We start from the raw sequence: 20285 nt of genomic DNA, 5'->3' as shown, positions 1-20285 counted from the left end.
TAACTACTACACAGTGTTTTAAAGATATTTTATTACACTTTACCAGGTAACATTCCTATCCTTTACTCTAAAATTAACTTTCTAATTTCTCTAATAATGTTTCCAGATGCCAATAGTAGGGTTTAAACATGCTTGTCCATCTAATTTTACAGTATTTCAAAAAGTAATGTTCACGTAAGTTTTAAATCCATGCACAATGTATAAAAATCATTCACTGTAATTCTTTAACTAGGAAAAGAATCTATATTTTTTTTTCAGAACCTTTGTAGACGTTACCAAAAAACCCACATAATATAATAATAACGACAAATTTGAATATATGTCCCATTATTTTCATTTTAAAAATTGGTATGTGTTATTAAAATTGTTTTAAAATGCATAAATTCTCCTTAATGTTATATATCTTATAGAAAATGCGTTTTTACAAAACCACAGAAGAAATAATATACGAGATTAGGTTCCAAATACTTGAGGAGTTAAAAGAGAAGACTGTTGGTGCCTTTCTATCAAACCAGTGCTTAATCCCCCAAGAAACAACTGTACCCACCGTCCAGTCCTCTGCAGCTCAGGCCCGGCATGATGAGCAGCCTCCTTAGGAGGCTCGGCAGACATTGGAGCAGATCCATTGGGAAACACGGGAATCTTCCTCTTTTCCTGAATTCCACAGAAACATACTTTTAGAATTCAACTTTAAGAAAACTGACAAGGTATCTGAGATTGCTAGAGGAAATATTACATCTCATGAGGATTTTACACAAGCACACATGGGAAAAAATATTTTCTAGTATAACCTTTTAAAACAATAACATTTAATAGCATTTTAAAAAGATGCAATTTAAAAGAATTTACCACCTGTTTCTGTTCACATTATAAATTTATAATTAGCTCTCTGCTCCTTCTAACATCAGTGTATTATAAGATAAATATACCATTTCAAATTGCTGTTCTGCAGTAACTATTTTTTAGTTAGTTTCTGCTGCTGTGACTAAAAGCAAATTGGAGAGGAAAGGGTTCAGCTCATATGTCCTGATCTTAGTCCTTCATGAAGGGACGTCAGGACAAGGAACCTAGGGCCAAGAACTGGAGCAGAGACGAGGGAGAAACACTGCTTACTGGCCTGCTTCTCATGGTTTGCTCAGCTTGCTTTCTTATAGCATCCAAGACCACCAGCTAAGCGGTGGCACTGCCCACAGTGAGCTAGGCCCTTACAGACTTCAGTCTTGCCTATGGAAATTCTTAGTCAAGTAAGATTCCCTTCCTTCCTAAACAACTCAAGCTTATGGTAAGGTGACACTAGCAAACCCAGCTATAAACATAAACATTCTCGAAAAGAAGCACATTTTCATCAAAATATTTATAATACTACTCGTGGTTAACTACCAAAAATAAATTTTTCATTAATTTTTAAAGATACTACTTTTTCCATACACCTGCACTGCCAGTTCTCAGGAGGCTAAGGCAGAAAGTCTGAGTTCAAGAACATTCTGGGCTATGAAAAAGATCTTGAACTTCAAGGAAAGAGGGAGGAAGGGAAGGAAAAGAAGGCAGAAACCAACATTTTCCCTTTCCTAAAATATTTCCTTAGATAAGTAACACAAGAATTCCTTCAGTTTCCCCTTATATTTTATTTTAAAATCAACGAAACCACTTCTAAGATAAAGGATCTTCTCCCCGACAAGAACACAAATAGGTTACCTCAACAGAGAACTGGCTAAAGGAATACCTATGTGCAGATAAACATATATAATGCAAAGAGGGAGGAAATAGAATAAGCAGGGAGCAAGACAGATATATGTGTCTGTAAGAGCTCCTGTGAAGTTTTAAAACTCCCATGGACCTAGATACACAACACTTTATTAATACAGAGTAGCTAGATTTGGATAAAAAAGGAAGATCACCACTTGAAAGGGTCAAAGCTAAAACCAATGTGTTTCCCCTTACATCAAAGGGGAAACAGAAAACAACATAGAAGCCCAAGAAAGTAAGAACAAAAGAACATATGACATAGCTAAGTTGTAGCTAAAACATGAAAATATGAAGTATCAATCAGTGGCTCATGCTTACAATTCTAGTAAGACACTAAGGCAGGAGGATCACTAGAAGTTTAAGGAAATCTTGTCTACAAAACAAAAATCAAACGAAACAATTTTTTTTTATATACAAAAAATTTAAAAGATGAGGGTTAGAAAGATGGCTCAGTAGTTAAGAGCACTGACTGCTCTTCAGAGAATCTGTGTTCAATTCCCAGCATTAACATGGTGGCTCACAACTATGCATAACTCCAGTTTTGGGATACTTGATCCTGGGCACCAGCCACGCATGTGGTACACATTCATATGCAGGCAAAACACCCATACATATAAAATAAAATAAATGTAAAAAAAGGAAAACTTTAAAAGGGAAATAATTAACTACGTAATGAAAGAAGGATAAAATAAACCTTTACTGGAGGATAGTGAGAGGGGTGAAGCAAATCAGCTAAAAGCACGGATGAAGCAGAAAAAGATCCATCTTTTAAAAAATCTAAAATAATTTTACAAACTACTCTTTGAAAAATATAATGAATAAATAATTTACCTATTAGTCAAATCAAAGATATGTCAGGATATAATTCCACAAGCCAAGGAAAGTTTAATAGGTAAGCTTTTCCAAGAAAATTTAAAATATGGTCACAATGGGTAATACACCAGGCAAACAGAATTTACAAGAACTGACCTGAGAGGGAAGAGAAGCTCACATAAACCAATTTTCATAAAGGAATGAAGCAACTTGTTAAAGCCCACACTTGGCAAGAGATGTGGCTCAAAAATGTATACCAGAAATTTCCCAAACTTGCAAAAACAAATTATTCCAGACTATTTAAAGTGCTGATAATAGCACATGAAGAATAAAGACAGATTTCACACACACACACACACACACACACACACACACACAATGATCAACTTAAAATGATGCAAATAACAAAAGAGTAGGCAGGTTATGAACATTTACATGTCCAGGTACAGAATAATCAGGACCACAAAGCTGACAACAGACAAACACACAAGAGACATAGTAACAAGGGTACATCCTCCCTAAATCTACCTTTGGTTCCTATAGCTCCTACTTCCAGTATCAGGGTTCAAATTTAGGGCCTTGGGCATGCTGACAAAGTGCACCCACTAAGCCATACCCACTATAAATAGTTATGACTTTTGAGTTATAAAACATGCATAATTCACATTTTATTACAAGTTTTTAACTTAAAAAAGAAAAAAGAAAACACCCCTAGAAGCATATCCAGGTTCTTACCTGAGAAGGAACACTTTTTGGTGGCTCTATGCGTATGGAAGGATCCCATTCTCCTGGAGGAAGGACAGTTACTTGATCTAAAAACTCGTCAATTCCAGATAAAAGGTCATTTCGATCCTTTGCTTTATAAGCTACATCATGAAAAATCTAAGGAGAGAAGATACCGAGCATAAGGATTTCGACAGTGGACAGAAAGAACTGACTGTATTAAAATGCACTTTAGATGCAGGAATAAATTCTGTGCTGGAGCAAGGGCCCATGATTTAACAGCAGCACTGTGCGGAGGATACACTTTCAGTTCCCAGAATTGTAGGGTGGCTCATAACTACTTGTAATTCCAATTCTGGGGGATATGACACAACCTCATGGCCTCCACGGGACCTGCACTTATATGTGCATATATGCATAGGATGTAAAATAAATAACAAAAATAAAGTCACTAAAAATGGTATAAACTCTCATCAGCTGCAGACATTCACCTCACCTAGCGGAGTTAGTCCATCATTAGTATGGACTAACATAAATAGATCAATCAACAACAAATAACTGAAGAAAATGATGAGTTGGTACAAAGAAAATATTTCACAGATAAATAGTAATTTTACAAGATAAAAATCGATTCACTACAAAATAATTCATTACAATAATGTCAGGTCATTGTATTTCTGCCATTAAAGTGTTATTTATTCTGAAAATAATTATGATCAAGAGGGACAAAAGTTCAAAAAAAGAAAAAATATTAAACAGTGCAGAATGGAAAGCTGACAAGAGAAAAATAAGCAGCCAAGCAAAAATGTTGCTGAGAAGACTGATAACCCAGCAACTGAAGGCATAGGGGAAGAACTGGTGTGAGTTTGAGCACAGTCCAGGCTATACAAAAGACTTCATCCAAGAAAAGCCAAACAAACAAACAAAACAGTAATAACTGAGGGAAATGGTAAAACAGTACTTAGGAAGACAGAATCATAGCTGTACTGTACAGGGGTACGAAGAGCAAAACTCATCCAAGAAACAGAAAGGAAGCTACTATGGCCAGAGCAGGGTGTAAGCATGGGATACGTGCAAGGTTCCCTGAAAATACCAGAACAAGGTTTGATCTGAACGTAAAGCAGATGTGGTGGTTCATATCTTTATCCCAGCGCTCGAGAGACGAAGTTAAGATTCCCAAGGGTGGGACCAACCTCAGCTACACAGCTAGTTTGAAGTATGCTTGGATTATAGAGAAAACACAACTCAAAAAAGGGGGAAAAAAAACTTTAAATAATTAGGCTATGGATAAATTCTGGATTCAATATTAGACTTATATATATGTTATTATTGTCAACACAGGTAAGAACTCCAAAGGAAAAAGAATCACTTGAGTTGCCACAGTAAAGGTCAGAGTCTAGACCAGAAAAATGGCAGTGATTACAGAAATGTATGATGAGCTGACACGAACGAGGTCCAGGTTTACAGAGTTTCTAATGGTCTGTGAAGATATGTTGGCATGTCTGGCAAAATCTTCTAGAAATCTCTCTCAAAGAAGCAGAAGTTCTGATCACTAAAGAGTTTACAGCCAAACACAATAACAAAATCAAGAGAGAGAAGTAAGAAGAAACAGCAAAAGACCCAAAAAGGTAACACCCTAAAAGCTAGGACCAAATAAATTTCAAAACGTCAAATTGAAAGAATAGCAATAAAACAGATGAAAAACTACCTACTATTGCTAAGAAATAAATCTTAAAACCCTCAACAAATGCATGTGTTAGAAGAGTACATATGAAATAAAATAGCATAGACATCAAAGATCATTTTATAAGCTTTACTATGAGAGAAAGAAGGGCTATAATTGCATATTCACTGTCTAGCTCAAAGGGATTTGACTGTAATTACCTCATCAGTCATGAGAGTGGCTATGGATCTGCCAATTTCATGGTATTGTGGGGCCTTCCCTGCTGGGCCCAGTAACAGAAACAAAAACCTAAGGAAAGATTGAAATATGCAGATTTTAAAAGAAACAACACATATACACAAATCCAGGAAACTTCTACAAATAATTCCATTATAAACACAGACGCAACACACAGACCTTCTTTGCAATCACCTACAAGAATCAAGGGGGAAAAAATGGCCAATTCTATTCAAAACAGATCTTAACTGAGTGTGGTGGGCAAGCCTGCTATTCCAACACTTGAAAGGCAGAGGCAAAGAGGCTCTGAGTTCAAAGTCATCCTCTCAGCTTAAGCAACAGGAGATCCTATTTCAAAAACCGAACAAAACAAGCAAAAATCAGATCATGAAACTATAAAATGCATTCACAATTAACTCTACCAACTTACCCCTTTCCCATCTTCCTTAGTGCAAAAACAGTTACTAAGGAAATGTTTCTCATAAAAATTTTCATCTTTTATATCCTTCTGGATGAAACAACCAGGCTGACCTCGAACTCCTCACTCAGTCTTCTGAGTGCTGGGTGGCAGATTTGCAGCACCACACTGTTTCCATGCTGATTTCTTTTGGAGAAAGGGTAGTATAACACAGGATGATCTAGAACTTACTGTGTAGCCAGAGGTAACCTTGACCTTTGTATCCTCCGGCCTCCACTGCCCCTCCACTCAAGTGAGGGGATTGTAGGTGTGGCCCACCACACCTGGTTTATGGAGTGCTGGAAACTGAACCAGGACTTTGTGCATGCCAAGCCATCTCTCTACCAATTGAGACACATCCCTTGTCCTACACTGATTTCTTGAAAGCAAAGCCTGTCAAATCAAATAGTACAGAATATACACACAAAAGATTTGTAGTCTGAAACTATTTTGGATCAACGCTTTAACACTACAAATATGGCATCTAGTTAAGTAACTTTTCCGTGAGGGAAAAGAATTTCCAACTTCAATATCAGACCTGTTTCTATTTAAGCGTTAAATAAAAAGTATAGTTGCACCCTGTTAACACTAGAGTAGATACTAATATTTTAACTATTTTTGTAGGTAATAATACAAAATAATGGGTTTCATCATTACTTCAGCCTTATATAAAATATTAATATTCTGATCCAAATACTTATGCTCCTGCTTTATGAAAATTTACAAATGAGGCAATCGAATAATTTTCCCTCACTTATCAACACTGTATCACTAGTGAAAATGGAATAAATACATATAAAATAAGTATTTTCCATCAAATTCCTATTAATTCTTAATTACTGAGTCGGTCATGAGAACACATAATCTACCACACCTCTCCATGGTACTGTGGAAGCTCCCTGCTGCAAAATCCCCCTAGTACAGTGCATATGCCCGGATGTCAGCACTCAGGAAGCTGAGGCAGAAGCATAGTCAGGGATAAGAAGTCAACCTGGACCACACACATGACTTCATTTAAAACAAACAAACAAAAAACCCATCAAACAAAAATAGAGTAAAAAAAAAGTTAATTTCAAAACAAGTCATAGTCACAATTAAGCTTCTGATACGATCTGCACATGTCCTTTTCATGGCTCATGTGCTAATTAACACAACTTGCTAATTATTCTTTATGATTTCAAGCCAGATTAATTTGTTATCCAATGTATATGGATGGAAAACCACAGCAAAGAATTTGCATGAGTACACAAAGGATGTGTGCAGCCCAGAACAGAATGAAAAGTGAACCTGAGCAAGCCATCTTCTGGGTACCCAGCACAAAAATGAATCTCAATGACTGGCTTTGTAAAACACAAGTTCCTAAGATACCAAACATTTTATAAAGATACAAATGAAGACTGTTTTCACACAGTATTACTATAGCAGGAGGTGACTCATAGCTACGATCTCATTGTTTGGGAGGGAAAAGGAGGAATCAGAGGCCAGGCTGGCTACACAGTAAGGTCCAGGTCAGCTGCAGAATGGAATCAGGTAAAAGTTGGAGAAGGGAGGATAATTTACACTCTTGTACTCAAAAGCATTGACACAACTGAAAACCAGCAGTTAAACAGTGCCTCTATTACACAGAGCAAGGACGCTTTCAGTGGGTCCACAGGAACAACCACAAAGGAGAACTCATTACCTAGTGGGCACAGGGACCTCAGTCAGCCCGGACAGGAGAACTGCAGGAGCCAGTCGCACAAACGCAATAATCGGTCTCTCCAAGAAGTCCACTTCTCCCACCAAAACATTGGATGCTTCCGCTCCTGTGGGAATTTTCCTCATGAAATTCATGTCAACCTATTGATAAATGAATAATTTAGAAATATAATTACTTAGATATGAATAAAAGAATGACTTTAAAACTACTACTGGCAATCAAAACTTGTGATCTAAAAGATGCATAAACACCAAAACTCCCACAGATAAGAATGAAGTAGACAAATACAAAAAATGCAAGCAAAATTCGTCATCTATTGTTTTAGCTATTATAGTCTTTATTACTTTAGAGCTGTATATTATCAAACATAAACTTGAGAATTTTTCAATGAATAGACTATTCATTAAAAACTGGTGAGGACACACAGTGCACAAACTAACAATGGCTTATGAAATTATACACAGTGCTACAACAAATTCATTGCATGATTTTTCATTAAGTCTTATTGTTTCATGTCTTTATAAATTCTCCTTTTAAAAAATAAAACACTACCATTTCTTAGTATTTTCCTTAAATGAAAAAAAAAATATTCTTTACAATGAGAACTGATAGACTTGATTAGCTCAGACACGGAACGGTGTGTAAGGGAAACTCAGCCACCTGTGTATAATTACAAAAAGGTAACAAACATGACCCCAAAGTAGTGAAGCTCTCACTGATACATAGGTTCACACAAGCTACTAAACGACCACTAACAAAACTATCTATTAAAAGATGAAACCAGCACTTACAGCGGGCCTCTTGAGTCCCACTCCCAGTGTGCCACAACTACAGTGCCAGGAGGCAGACTCCTGCCCAACAAGAGACAGGGAGGGTACACAAGAACAGGCCAAGTAAAAAAGTGCAACTGACAGAGAAACAAAGATCAACCACACTGCCATGCCTAGACAAGAACCACAATGCAAATTATGGTAATTTACTTATTCAGCAACAACGAATAAAATCCAATTTAGCTAGGAACACTTTCTGATGATCTGAAACAGAGCACTAATGAAAACAAGATAGTTAGAAATGACAACTGCAAAAGACTTTTGTTTGTTTTGCTTTAAAAGACAAGTTGCTATTTAGTTCAGGGTAGTCTAGAGCTCACTATGTAACCTAGGATAGCCATAAACTTGAGGCTCTCTTGCCTTGGCCTCTGGATAACTAGGATTATAGGCACATGCTACCATGCCCAGGTGAACACCTTTTCTGAATAGTCAAAATCCCTAATGGTAAGCCTTTCTATAATGGGGAAGTATGAAACTCCACAAAACAACAATACAAATCATTTAAACCTCTTTTCAGTGGAGTGTGCATGATTTGTGGACACACTGTGAAACAGAAAACCGCTTTAAAAAACGGAAATCTATTTGATATTTACAACAAAGCCTTAAAAAGAAGGTGCAAAAATATCACTGTTCCATGAATTAATGGTAAACTGACAGGCAGCAAATTAAGGGACTTCCCAACCACTAGGAAGTACTCTTGAAACTCAGCTGTCACTTGAGCTTATCCTGAAAACCCAGGGTCTCTCTGTTCTGTTGCTTCCATCTTTACTTCCCTGAACTACTCATTAAACAAAATCAATTCACAGGAGCTTCTTGTTCTTGTTTAAACCATGCCTCGATCTACCCATGCCTCCCAGTGGCATTCTAGAAGGTCCTAGAACCATGAGTCAGTAATTCTGGGATGCAGTAGAACCCAGGAAGAAAGCTGTCAGTGCTGCGACGTCACACCCAAGAAAATCGCTTCAGAGAGACCCAGGTGCCAGAGTATCTATGAGCAGGCCCAAAGAAAATCCATTTCTTCTGAACGGCTGCAACTGTAAGCATGTAGTTACAAACATGGAGCCTATCCCTGTTTCTGCCCATAACATCTCACAGGCATCCTATGCAAGTGTGTAAGCAGCAGGTTACTAAACAGTTACTATAAGCAATGGCAACAAAGCAACACATTACTAGTTATTTTCTCAGTGGGAAAGCTAATGAAAATTTACAATTAATGAATTACCTTGCTAAAGTCCACAGTACTATTTTCTCTGCTTCCTCCACTTCCGTTACCTTTCATTTCACCACTTTTACTATTGTCCAAGTTTCCAGGAGCAGACTGTGGAGAAGCCAAAATCCCTGTATTTAAGAAAATACACAACCGAATTAGTAAAGAGAAAATCCACCATGTAGCCTGATGCTGCTCATATCCTTAAAGCGATGGCTCATTACCGAAGCAAATGTGAGAGGTTAAAAAGTGCAGATGTTAGCTCCGTACCAGCAGCATGAATTAGAACACATGAACAGGATGAAGCTGTGCACTTAATATTTAGAGCATTACAGAATCCACACAGTGGCCTTCACAGAAGTGAGCCAGTGTGGAACCAGCCCTACTGCCACACTACTTCTGGGTAACGGACTTCGAGTGTCTCTACCTCGTGTGACCCGTACAGAACTCAGTGAGCCCTAACTTCCCCTAGGACACTCATATCAGTGCCAATATGAATTCTTTCCAATTGTAATTCACAAAATTTAAGAGGTGTGCTTTGTTTAATCTTTCTTAATCATGTTTCCCTAAGAAATTTTATTTTTCTTCAGCAGTATTTATGTCTAGTTTCTACTGTCATTCTTCCTAAGAAACCTAAAACCACAAACAAGCTATCCCAGTAAAAAGATTAAAATCAAAGAGATTTGGGATAAATAATACTCATCACTTGTGGCCCTGTGATTGAGTGATTTACTCAAGCCCTCTGGTTCCAACGAGCCTATAACTTAGGGTGTGACTAGCCTGGTTGTTGTCCAGTTACAAATGATGCATGTTCATGTTAGTGTACTCATTCAGCAGCAACGCTCACAGGAAGGCAGTTCCAAGCAGCACAACATAAAGATTAAGCAATCTTTACCTCTAAGAGTTCTAGAAAAAGCTCAAATCTCAAAAACTTAAAATCCAAGTTTCAACACACAGATATCTACCACTGAATACATCTTTTTTTCCTTAGAAAATAAAAAAAAAAAGCCTTCTAGTCCAAGAATATAAACCAATTAATGCACACAACACTGAACATTTTAGGGGAAGAAACTGCAATATAATACAGAAGTGCAGTTAATATTTGTCAGTACCAGTCACTGGTTAAAATTAGTAATCGTTTCTACAATTTCAAGCATATCAGATATACTTGATACAACCAAGCATGTTTATTCTTCTAGAATACAGCAGTTATAACTAGTGAACATAAAATTAAGGCATTTGGGTTTAAAAGCTGTTTCAACTCTGAGTGAAGTCCTCGATGATATCAATTTCCCAGGTCAACAAACTGGGGTATCAATATAAGTGAAAAACCTTCATATAAAAAGCACTGCACTTAATGTAGTCATGTAATTCTCAAATTAAACATTTCTGAAATAAAAATTATTTCCTAAAATAAATACTTTTTTAAATGTTGACTTAGTATGGAAAAGTTATTAAGATTCCTCATAGTTAACCTTTGTCCCTAGCTTTCAGAGCAGTGTCTCTTCTTTCCAAGGAGGTGGGAAAAATTATCCTCATCAGTGGCTTCTATATACTCACACACAAGATCAAGAAGCACATTATTAAACCCTGGTGCCAACTGTGACTAAGTACTAGGCACTACTGACTATTATTTTACACATCATCAAAATAAGAACATAATGCAGTTTCTAGAACAACTCAGCCACTAGATCTGAGACCTAAGAACAAGGCTTGTGGGGATGGGGGGTGGCAAGGTCAGTAGGAACAGAAAGAAGAAATAAATTCAATGGGGACAAAGGAGGAAATTAGTTGAAACTGTTTGGCTGTGCTTGCCATCTTCAACATGTTCCTTTTTCAATTGGCTGGGGCACGTTAAGAACATTACCCTGCCAAGTGTGGTAGCACACTCCTGTGTGCACTTGGAACGTAGAGACAGAAGGATCAGAAGCTCAAAACTAGATGACAACGGGTTCTTAGAAAGAAACTAAAGCAGTCTAGTTTACCATGATTCTCTCTGAGTAATCTCTGCAAGCCTCAGCCAAGGTAAAGCTGTCTCTTTAATTAGTCAAGTCTCCAGCTCCTGATACTAATTCTGCTGAGAATCAATTCAGTCGGCAAAAAACGAAGCTTCCTCTCACTGCGCTACATAGCTAAAGCCAAGTTCCAGTAGCCTTCCTTTCTATGGAGGAGCTCTCTGGCATCTTCTCTATGGCATCAGCTTCCGGAGTCCTGCCAGAAACAACTAAATGTTCTAAGTGCAAATGGCAGTTACGAAGGAAGTGATGACGGTTGATCCTATGACTTTTCTCATTAGTTATGAGCTTCATTTTGTCTTCAGAAATCCAAACACTTTAATTTCACCTATTCAGAAAATTGATAATCTTGTCATAAAGATTTGTAGTAATATTAAAAGAATATATGCCTCAATTCTCAACTAACAAAGATCTTTACTGTTCTCTCTCCCCCCACACACACATATTATATTTTATTTTTAATTGTATGCGTGTTTATTGTATAAGCATGTGCATGAGTGATCTGGAGAGGCTGGCGGAAGGCGTCAGAGGCCCTGCAGCTGGAGTTACAGGAAGCCAGCCGTGACCCACCTAACAAGGGTGCAAGAAATCAAAGTCAGGTCCAGTATGAAGTCTTGCCTACAGAGACCTCTGCAGCCCCATAAGAAAGTTTTGTAATCCACTTACAAAACTACATCCTCAGCCTGAGTAAAGAGCCCATGGTTCTGAAAAGCATCAGGAGAAACTTGGACTAACACACAATCATAAATAAAAGAGTACAGTCTGTTCCAAGCTACACCACTCCTCTTGAAATAATGACTACAATCAATTGTTTGAAAACGTCAGTCTTGTCAGAGAGAGGATGAGAAAAACAGCATGGCATCCTATCGTGTTAGGACGGCTAAGCTGTACTACACTCTTAAGAGAAGTACCACCACCATTCTCGAAGTCACATCAAAAATATGTTTGCTAAACTACCCAAATATCGTGATCTCTAAAAAAACAAAAACAAAAAAAATTATGGGCCTTCTTCATAATATTTTTATAGCCTAAGTTTTAATGACTTTATTCTGTTCTGTAATACACTGTAAAGAGCAAGACCATGCAGCTGTCCAATCATAAGCGCTATCTACATATGCTGCTCAAGCTATGTGTGACAGGCATTCTCAGTGCAGGTGAGCCAGAGGCAGGGCACCACACGTGGAGGACTCTGGACAGTTGCCTGGAGTGAAGTCAACATTCTCCTCATTCTTCTGCTCTTGGTCTTTGAGTGCTTCTATGTCTTCCTCGGGCGGATGAATTACTACTCTGGGAATATCATCCCTGCTGGGTGACACCAGTAGCTCTGGGGCCTGAGGCTGACTCAGCTGGGAACTTCTGGAGGCCAGGCGACTTAAGCCAGGGCTGGAAGGAGGGCTGCTGTGAGGGGTGGGTACTGGGGTGGTACACCTTGAGCCTGCAGGGGTTCCAGCTCTCGAAGAAGGGAGAAGATGACTGAGAAGAACAGATAAAGGCGATTCTCCTCTCAAGGAAAGGTTTGAGGCAGACAGACCTGTTCGCAAGGAGTGGCGGGAGGCTGACAGGCCTTCGCCTGAGATAAAACAAGTAAGTAAAAAATGATTTCCATTGTATTAAGTAAATAGAGAACACAAAACTCAGTTCAAACCACAAATCACAAGCTTCAGATTCATCTGTGGGGTTAGAGGTCAGTCACATTCTTACTTGTTATAATGTCACTGAAAAGTTATTGGACATTTTTCCTAACTAGGAACATCTATAGATGTCAAGACTCTATATTAGCATTACCTAATAATTAGCTTAAAACTGGTAACAAATGTGTGTAACAAGAGGCTGGCCAGTGTTCTTAAGTACATTTTAAAAATACAAGACAATTTGTAAGAATTATTTTTCAAGAGAATTATAGCCAGGAGTGATAAATCTTAATTCAAGGATACCCTGGTCTACAAAGCAAGTTTCAAGCCAGACAGGATTACACAGTAAGGCCCTGTCACAGAAAGAAAAAAAAAAAAAAAGAAAAAGGAAGGAAAAAAGGAAGAAAAAGAAAGAAAATGAGAGAAACAAAGAGAATTATAAGAATTATAACATTAAGTTTTAGGTCAATATTTCAGAGCACGTCTTGCTTCTACCATAGTCCAGCCAGTTAATCAACTATACACAACTGCTGCATTAGCTAGCTAAAAACAAAGCATTTTACCATCTTAACAAGAGCAATAGGAAAGGTAGTCTAGACTATTTCAAAAGCATAGGAATACACTGGTAAGTGAGCATAAAAGAGAAACATTCTTTCCCTTGTGGCCTTTTCAAACTAAATGGTAGTTGTTTGAGAAATGTAACAATCTCTTGTGGACTAAGGAATCAAAGCTATATGATCAGGAGACTCAAATATAGCAAAAATAAAGAATGTGATAAATCTATTATTTGTATGTTAACTAAAATAAATTAGTAGAAACAATTGTTAATACATAAACAACTATCGTTTATCTTTTAAGGAGCTACATGCAGAAAAGGTTATTACATTATACCTATAATGTAACAAAATTAACAAAGTAAAATTGCTTAAGAATAGCCATTGTCTTATGATGAAAAGAAATTAAACTACAAAGAGGATAAAAAGAAAACATTGACTGAATATGAGGAATAGAAGTTTAGTAGAGTCCTTGAAGTAAATAAATTTACTTCATCACAGTGGAGAACAGGGACAGACAAAGAGCAGAAAGCTACTGTGTCCCATATCCCAGTTGTCCCAGCTTGCAGTTCTCCTAGGCTTCCTGTCATGACAGTCAGAGGCAGTAACGACCCACTGCATCTGGCCTGTCGGCTGCACCTGGCCTGTCTAGGTTCTGTTATCACAGTTCTGTTTAAGAGTCAAGTGAGAACCATACTGGTGTGTTCCTGCTTTGGAAAGAAAACAGTAAGGTGAGATGAATATTCAATGTGCATTAGTTCTCAGAAACTGACAACTAACTGACTATTTAGAGTTGGGGAGGAAAGGATGGTTCAGCAGCAGTTAAAGAGACCTGCTGCTCTTCCACAGGAAGTTCCCCATGGTAACTCACAACCATCCTTAACTCCAGTTCCAGATGATCCAATGGCCTCTTCTGACATCCGTAGGCACCAGGCACTCATGTAGTGCACATACATAAATGCAGGCAAAACGTGTACACACAATAGAAAAGTAAAATTTAAAAAACAAAAACACTGTCTCCCCAAGTCCTACATAAGATGCCACCATCCTCTGAAAGGAATGGTAGAACTGGGTCTCGGCACCTGGGTTCGCACCATTCTCAATGGACTGAAAGACATCAGCTTGTCTGCCATTTGCATCAGACAGCCCTATCGTGAAACCTTCCACAAGGTATATGAATATCTGAAACCAACTCCCAAAGTGCTCGTTTATGATCAGTTTAGGAGGCAAATCAATTTGATATAGGCGTAAAGTAAACTCAGTATTTAGAACTAAAAACATTAAAATTACAGATTATAAATGTATGCCTCTTAAATAATTTTTAAGGAAGAAACCTCAAATCCCAACAGAGAAGCAGATGTGATTAAGGGTAAGGGACAGTGACTGTACTTATAGATTGCTTAAGGAAAGTTATGACCTTTTAATAACGGTGAATGCTTTTACTTCATCCAAGTGATTTCTAACGCACACTGGTCTTATTAATAGAGACTTATATTTCTAGCACTTGGGAGGTTAAGGAAGAAGAATTCCAAGTCCAAGGTCAGCAAAGGCTACACAGTGTTCCAGGTCAGCCTGTGATAGATAATGAAGAAGTGAGAATGATAACAGGAGACACACCGTCCTCGCAGCACACACTAATATAGCAGACAGCTTCCGTTAGAGAAAGGTTAGCGAAAACTGGACACCACAACTTATCTCACCATTCCTTTCAAGCAAGTGAGGGTCAGAATGTTTCTTGCCTATATCTGCAAAAGATCGAACCAGGGGAATCCGACTGGCGAATCTTTTCTCGTTTTGATGATGATGTCTCTTCAGGAGAGCTTCTCTGACGTTCTCCCTTATCGAGTCGTCTAACTGGCCAGAGGCTATCATGTTGTCTAACACCATATCTATTCAATGAAAAAAAAAAATAGTATTTTTACTATATAAACACTATCTAAGCATATGCATGAAGATAAATATGAACATTATCCAGTGTGTTTTAAAGAGGCGGCTTTCCTATATAGATATGGTAAATTCTAGTTAATAAACGAATGAGTAGCAGTGAATTCTATTTAACTAAATATTCAATGGCACAGGCTCCAAAGACGTCTAATTGTCTGTGCAGTCTAGGAACAGGGCAGGAAAGAAGTGGTAGCTCTTACTCTGCAAGAGGCACAGACCAATGAAGTAGATAAAAATCCCAGACAAGGCAAATTCTGTCAAAAAGTGAAAGGAATGGAAGAAAGAAAGGACGGACGCCAGCACTGCTCTGTGCACTACTGGGCATATTTTCAATGTACAAAAAAATACATACAAAGTTTTAAAGGTATATTTATTATTTTACAAATCTGTGTCTGTTCCTGACATGTACCATGTGCTTGCAGAAGCCTGTAGGCATTGGAAAAGGGCACCAGATCCCTAGGAAGTTACAGACAGCTGAGAGCTGCCAAGGGGGTGCAGGAAACCAAGCCCAAATCCTCTGCAAGAACAACAAATGTGTTTAGTCTCCAAGCCACTTCTGCAGCCCCGTGTAGATTTAAACAATGGCACTAAGATGAGTCTAGTGGGGTGACTTTCTCTGTTGTTGCTTTTTCTTTCTCTTAGGGATGGAACCCTTACATACACTAAGCAAATACTCGAAGGCTGTGTATTTAATGTTCTCACTGGGCTTTTACCCTGGGAGACTTTCTCAGAGAGCAGACTATTTATGTGCTTATGGCAGTGATCACACTTCTAATTTAATGTGTTAGTCTCTACACAAACCTACGATGCCCCTACAAAGAGTAGAACTAGTTCCATACACAGTTGTTAAATGAGTATCTTAAAATCACACCTTATTTTCTTTATCTAATTTTCTTTAACGTAAAAAAGTCAGTTTACTATATAACCTGCTATTTCATCAAGAGTGCTTGCTCTCATATCCAGCATGACTGTCCCATTCAGGATACAACTCCTCAATTCAAAGAGACTGTGCAAGGAGAGAGTTGCCACATATGGTTTACTCCATCGGTCTCCACCGTCTTCAACATCCTCCTCAAATTTCAGCCACCTAAATGGATAATATAAAAAAACTAAAAAACAGTGGACATTCCATTTGTTTATTTTAATACCATAAACATAAGCTTGATTTTTAAAAAGAAACAAGAGATCACTACTGGAACAAAATTCTGCCTCAAATACATTTCCACAAATTAGGCCAATAGTATACACTGTCTGCAGCCATCAAATCTGACACCTACATCGCATGATAAGATTGTAGTTTAACAATATGTAAATAAATTACCATTGCATGAATTTAAAATAGTAAGCCCACAAAACCAAAACTGCAGCATTTCACAACATAGGATTTTTAACTTCAAATCTGTTCAGACATCTTAATACCAACCACACAAACGGTATTAACATACTAAATGAGCTCATTCAAAGAAATAAACTGAGAGCAAAGAACAAAAGAAAATTTCCAGGCATTAACTAGGAAATCTTCTAATGTAGAGCCCCAGAAAGGTGGCTCATTCTTATAATCCCAGCATTAAGTAGGTAGAAACAGGAGGATTGCTGCAAGTCCATGACCAGCTTGGGCTACATCCTAAAGTCCAGATCAGCTGGGGGTGTAAAACAAGAGCCTACCTGAGTAACTAAATAAATAGTGAACACAGAAACCATCGGCACTCTCTCTTGTGATTTCGCTTCATAAAGCCGAGAGTGAGCACAGAGAGTTACCTGGCCGTCTCCTTCCATTCATACTCCTCTCCATCTCTGTAGCAGAGCTCATCCATCTCTGTGAAGAGGTCATGGGGAATGTGCTCCTCATCATCGTCTTCAGTCCCGAGGATGAACTGCACCCTCTGCGATGGTGTGTCTTAACAAAACAACGGCACACTCATTTAAGGATAAGCTTTGAAATTGACACACTGTCCCAGTAAATTCCAGACAAGCCAGGGTTGTACAAATCTTATTTCCAAAATATACATAGTATATATATTCAAGTGATATATGCATAATGGAAGTATAAAATAAAGTAGTTAAGATAGCTACGTTCATGGATTAAAAGGAAGCCTTCAAGCTTTAGAAAGTGATATGAAACTTGCAGCTGTCAATATGTGCCAGCCAGCTCTCCTGCTGTTCTAGAGAAATAGAACTGTCAGCTGCGGATTGGGTCAGAGCCACTGCAAAAGGCACACTAACAAAATAGACACTACCTCTTAAATAGTAGAAAACCTTAAGGCTTTCAATCACAGACAATATTCACCCTGCACTACATGAGAAATAAAGTCGCACTAAAATTGACGTCTAGGTAAACAATTCTCCAGGCCCCTTTAGGATGCAACAGGCAGAACACTTGAAGAGGACAGTTAAAGGGAGATGTCAGAAGAGATGATAGACACAAGGAAATGAGAAATGAAGACAAAAAACACAGAAAATTAAGTGATGTGGAGACCAAAGGAGGAAGGTCCAACAAGGAACCCTCCAGAAAGTTGAAAATGTAAGAACTGGGAGAACGGATACACAAAACATGTGAAAAGTTGTCATAGGTGTTGTGTTAAACAAATGCCTAGAGGGAAGGCAATACTACTGTGGTCAACTACTCCTGCATACAGGACTTGCTGGATGTTCTGCTTGGATTTATTACTAAAGAACTTTTTTAGTGTTACTGTAAGTGGTATGTTTAATTCCATTTCTGAGTATTCACTGCTACTCGTGAGAAAAGGTTGATTTTCTACTCTGAGTGATTCTCTTAGTCCCATAGTTCTGCAAACTCTTTAGATTTACTGTCTCATGGCCCAACATCCGCAGACTTTCCTTCCTTTATTGCCATGCATGCATGTCACGTGCACCGCCCCCACTTCTCTCCTCCATCCTTCACAGATTAAGAGCTCCAGGACAACGCTGTATAAAGGTAATAAGATGGGATACTTCAGCCTTTCTCTTAGTTACTAAAAAATACTCTCCAGACATGTGGCCAGAGACAGCTATGAATGTATCCCCCCCCCCAACTGTAAACTTCGAACATTGAGATTATTTGTTTGTTTTTAAACACAATCATGCTGTTCTTAAGCATTAGGTCTGCAGATCACAATGTGTGTTGCAAAGGCAAAACATGGACACAGGGGCTCAGGAAGGTTCAGCCATAAGAGGGCTTTCTCTGCAAACATGAGGACCTCAGATCAAATCCTAAGCACCCACATAAAAAGCCAGGCACTGCCATGCATACCTGTAACCCCAACACTGGGAAAGAGATAAGACAAGTTCTGAGAGCTGAGAGAGCCTGCCTTGGAGCAATAAAGCAGAGAGAGGTGAAGACACAAAGTCACAGAGATCTATGTGCCTCTGTCTCCCAGGGCTGGGAATAAAAGGTATGCATCACCACACCCAGTGATTTACTTTTTAATTATATGTGTGAGTATGTATGTGCATGTGCCTGTATAGGATTAGTATACAAGTATATAGTGCCTACAGAAGCCAGAATAAGTTACCAGATCCCTTGTGGCTTGATTTACAGGTAATCAGGCACTTGTGAGCTGCCTGAGGTAGATGCTGGGAACTGAACACATGTTCTCTGAAAGAGCAGCAAGCTCTCTTCACTGAGCCATCTCTCCATTTCTAGTTTTTGTTCCTTTCTTTGAGCTTAATAGGTTTTACCCTTGCCCTTAGTCTCTTAAGCTAGAACATGGTATCTGACTCCCATTCCTTCTTTCTAACATACAAGGATCAAATGGCCTAAGTCTCTATGCACTGCATCAGCTGCACCTGACAAGTCTTTATGTATACAGTCTGGATTCACACAGTCCTGGGTTATTAGTCAGACCTGTGCTGTGCACGCCCCTATCTCTGTTGCCTGTCTTCTTCTCATTCAACAAGACTGAAACACTTTACTGCTTTTGGATTCTTTTAACCCAGATTCCTGAGAGCTGACCAGGCCTTACCTTGTGCTACCACACTAGAAAACAGTTCCTGGGCAGTCAGTTCAGGCAAGCACTGAACTTATCCTTCTAGCCTCTTCTCACAATTAAGAGCCTGTGCTATATGCTATCCAGAGACCAAACTACTGTCTTACAAGTCTTGTCCAACCAGAGAACAGTTTCAAAATGCAATAGTTATCTCCCTCCATGTTATTGGTCAAGAAGCCCCAGGGGTATTGAAACAACACAGGCTACTGCAACTGTTCTTGGTTGTCAACCAACTGAACATAGAATCCTACTGCTGAAGACACCATAATCTTTGGTGACCAGACACAGAGAAATCAGTCTTGAACTGATGACTATCTTAGTCGTATTAGACACTGACCTACAGGGAGAGATAGACTCCCTGGTGTACCAGTGACATGACTGATACGGGATGATGTAGGGGTGAGGGAATGTGTGTTACTGACATTAGCACAGCCATGTCAAGGACCCCAATGCCTCAGTCCCATGAGTGTGTCAAAGCCTTCACTGGGTCTGCATGCAAGTGTTGAGAGTGTATGCAGAAAATATCCAATGTAGCTTTCTGCTCTCTCCAGAGTAAAAGGATACAAAACAACTCTCATTTAAAAGCTAAATGACCGCTGAGTAGTATTCTAATGTGTATATATTCCACACTTTCTTCATCCATTCTTCCATTGAAGGACATCTAGGTTGTTTCCAGGTTCTGGCTATTACAAATAATGCTGCTATGAACATAGTTGAACAAATGCCCCTGTCATATGATCGGGCATCTCTTGGGTATATTCCCAAGAGTGGCATTGCTGG

The 20285-nt window shown here is 38.6% G+C and overlaps 1 protein-coding gene across 3 annotated transcripts in view; it reads right to left on the bottom strand.

Moving 5' to 3' along the window:
- Slc4a7 (solute carrier family 4 member 7) overlaps positions 1-20285 on the bottom strand; it is an 80068-nt gene that overhangs the window by 32717 nt on the left and 27066 nt on the right. Inside the window, exons 4-12 of one of the 3 annotated variants that reach the window (XM_050160496.1) lie at positions 17278-17416; positions 16446-16606; positions 15276-15464; positions 12592-12960; positions 9391-9506; positions 7321-7478; positions 5167-5254; positions 3295-3441; positions 548-654 (exon numbers count right to left, since the gene is read on the bottom strand). In XM_050160496.1, coding sequence (XP_050016453.1) covers positions 548-654; positions 3295-3441; positions 5167-5254; positions 7321-7478; positions 9391-9506; positions 12592-12960; positions 15276-15464; positions 16446-16606; positions 17278-17416 — 1474 coding nt within the window. The remainder of the gene's footprint in view (positions 1-547; positions 655-3294; positions 3442-5166; positions 5255-7320; positions 7479-9390; positions 9507-12591; positions 12961-15275; positions 15465-16445; positions 16607-17277; positions 17417-20285) is intronic. The other 2 variants (XM_050160498.1, XM_050160497.1) reach the window with 2 other exon arrangements.

This window comes from Alexandromys fortis, unplaced genomic scaffold (genome assembly GCF_014885135.2).
Source record: "Alexandromys fortis isolate MF-2015 unplaced genomic scaffold, M_Fortis_MF-2015_v1.1 scaffold_116, whole genome shotgun sequence".
Taxonomy (NCBI): domain Eukaryota; kingdom Metazoa; phylum Chordata; class Mammalia; order Rodentia; family Cricetidae; genus Alexandromys; species Alexandromys fortis.
The sequence above is the reverse complement of the archived record's forward strand: the minus strand, read 5'-3'. Positions and strand labels throughout refer to the sequence as shown.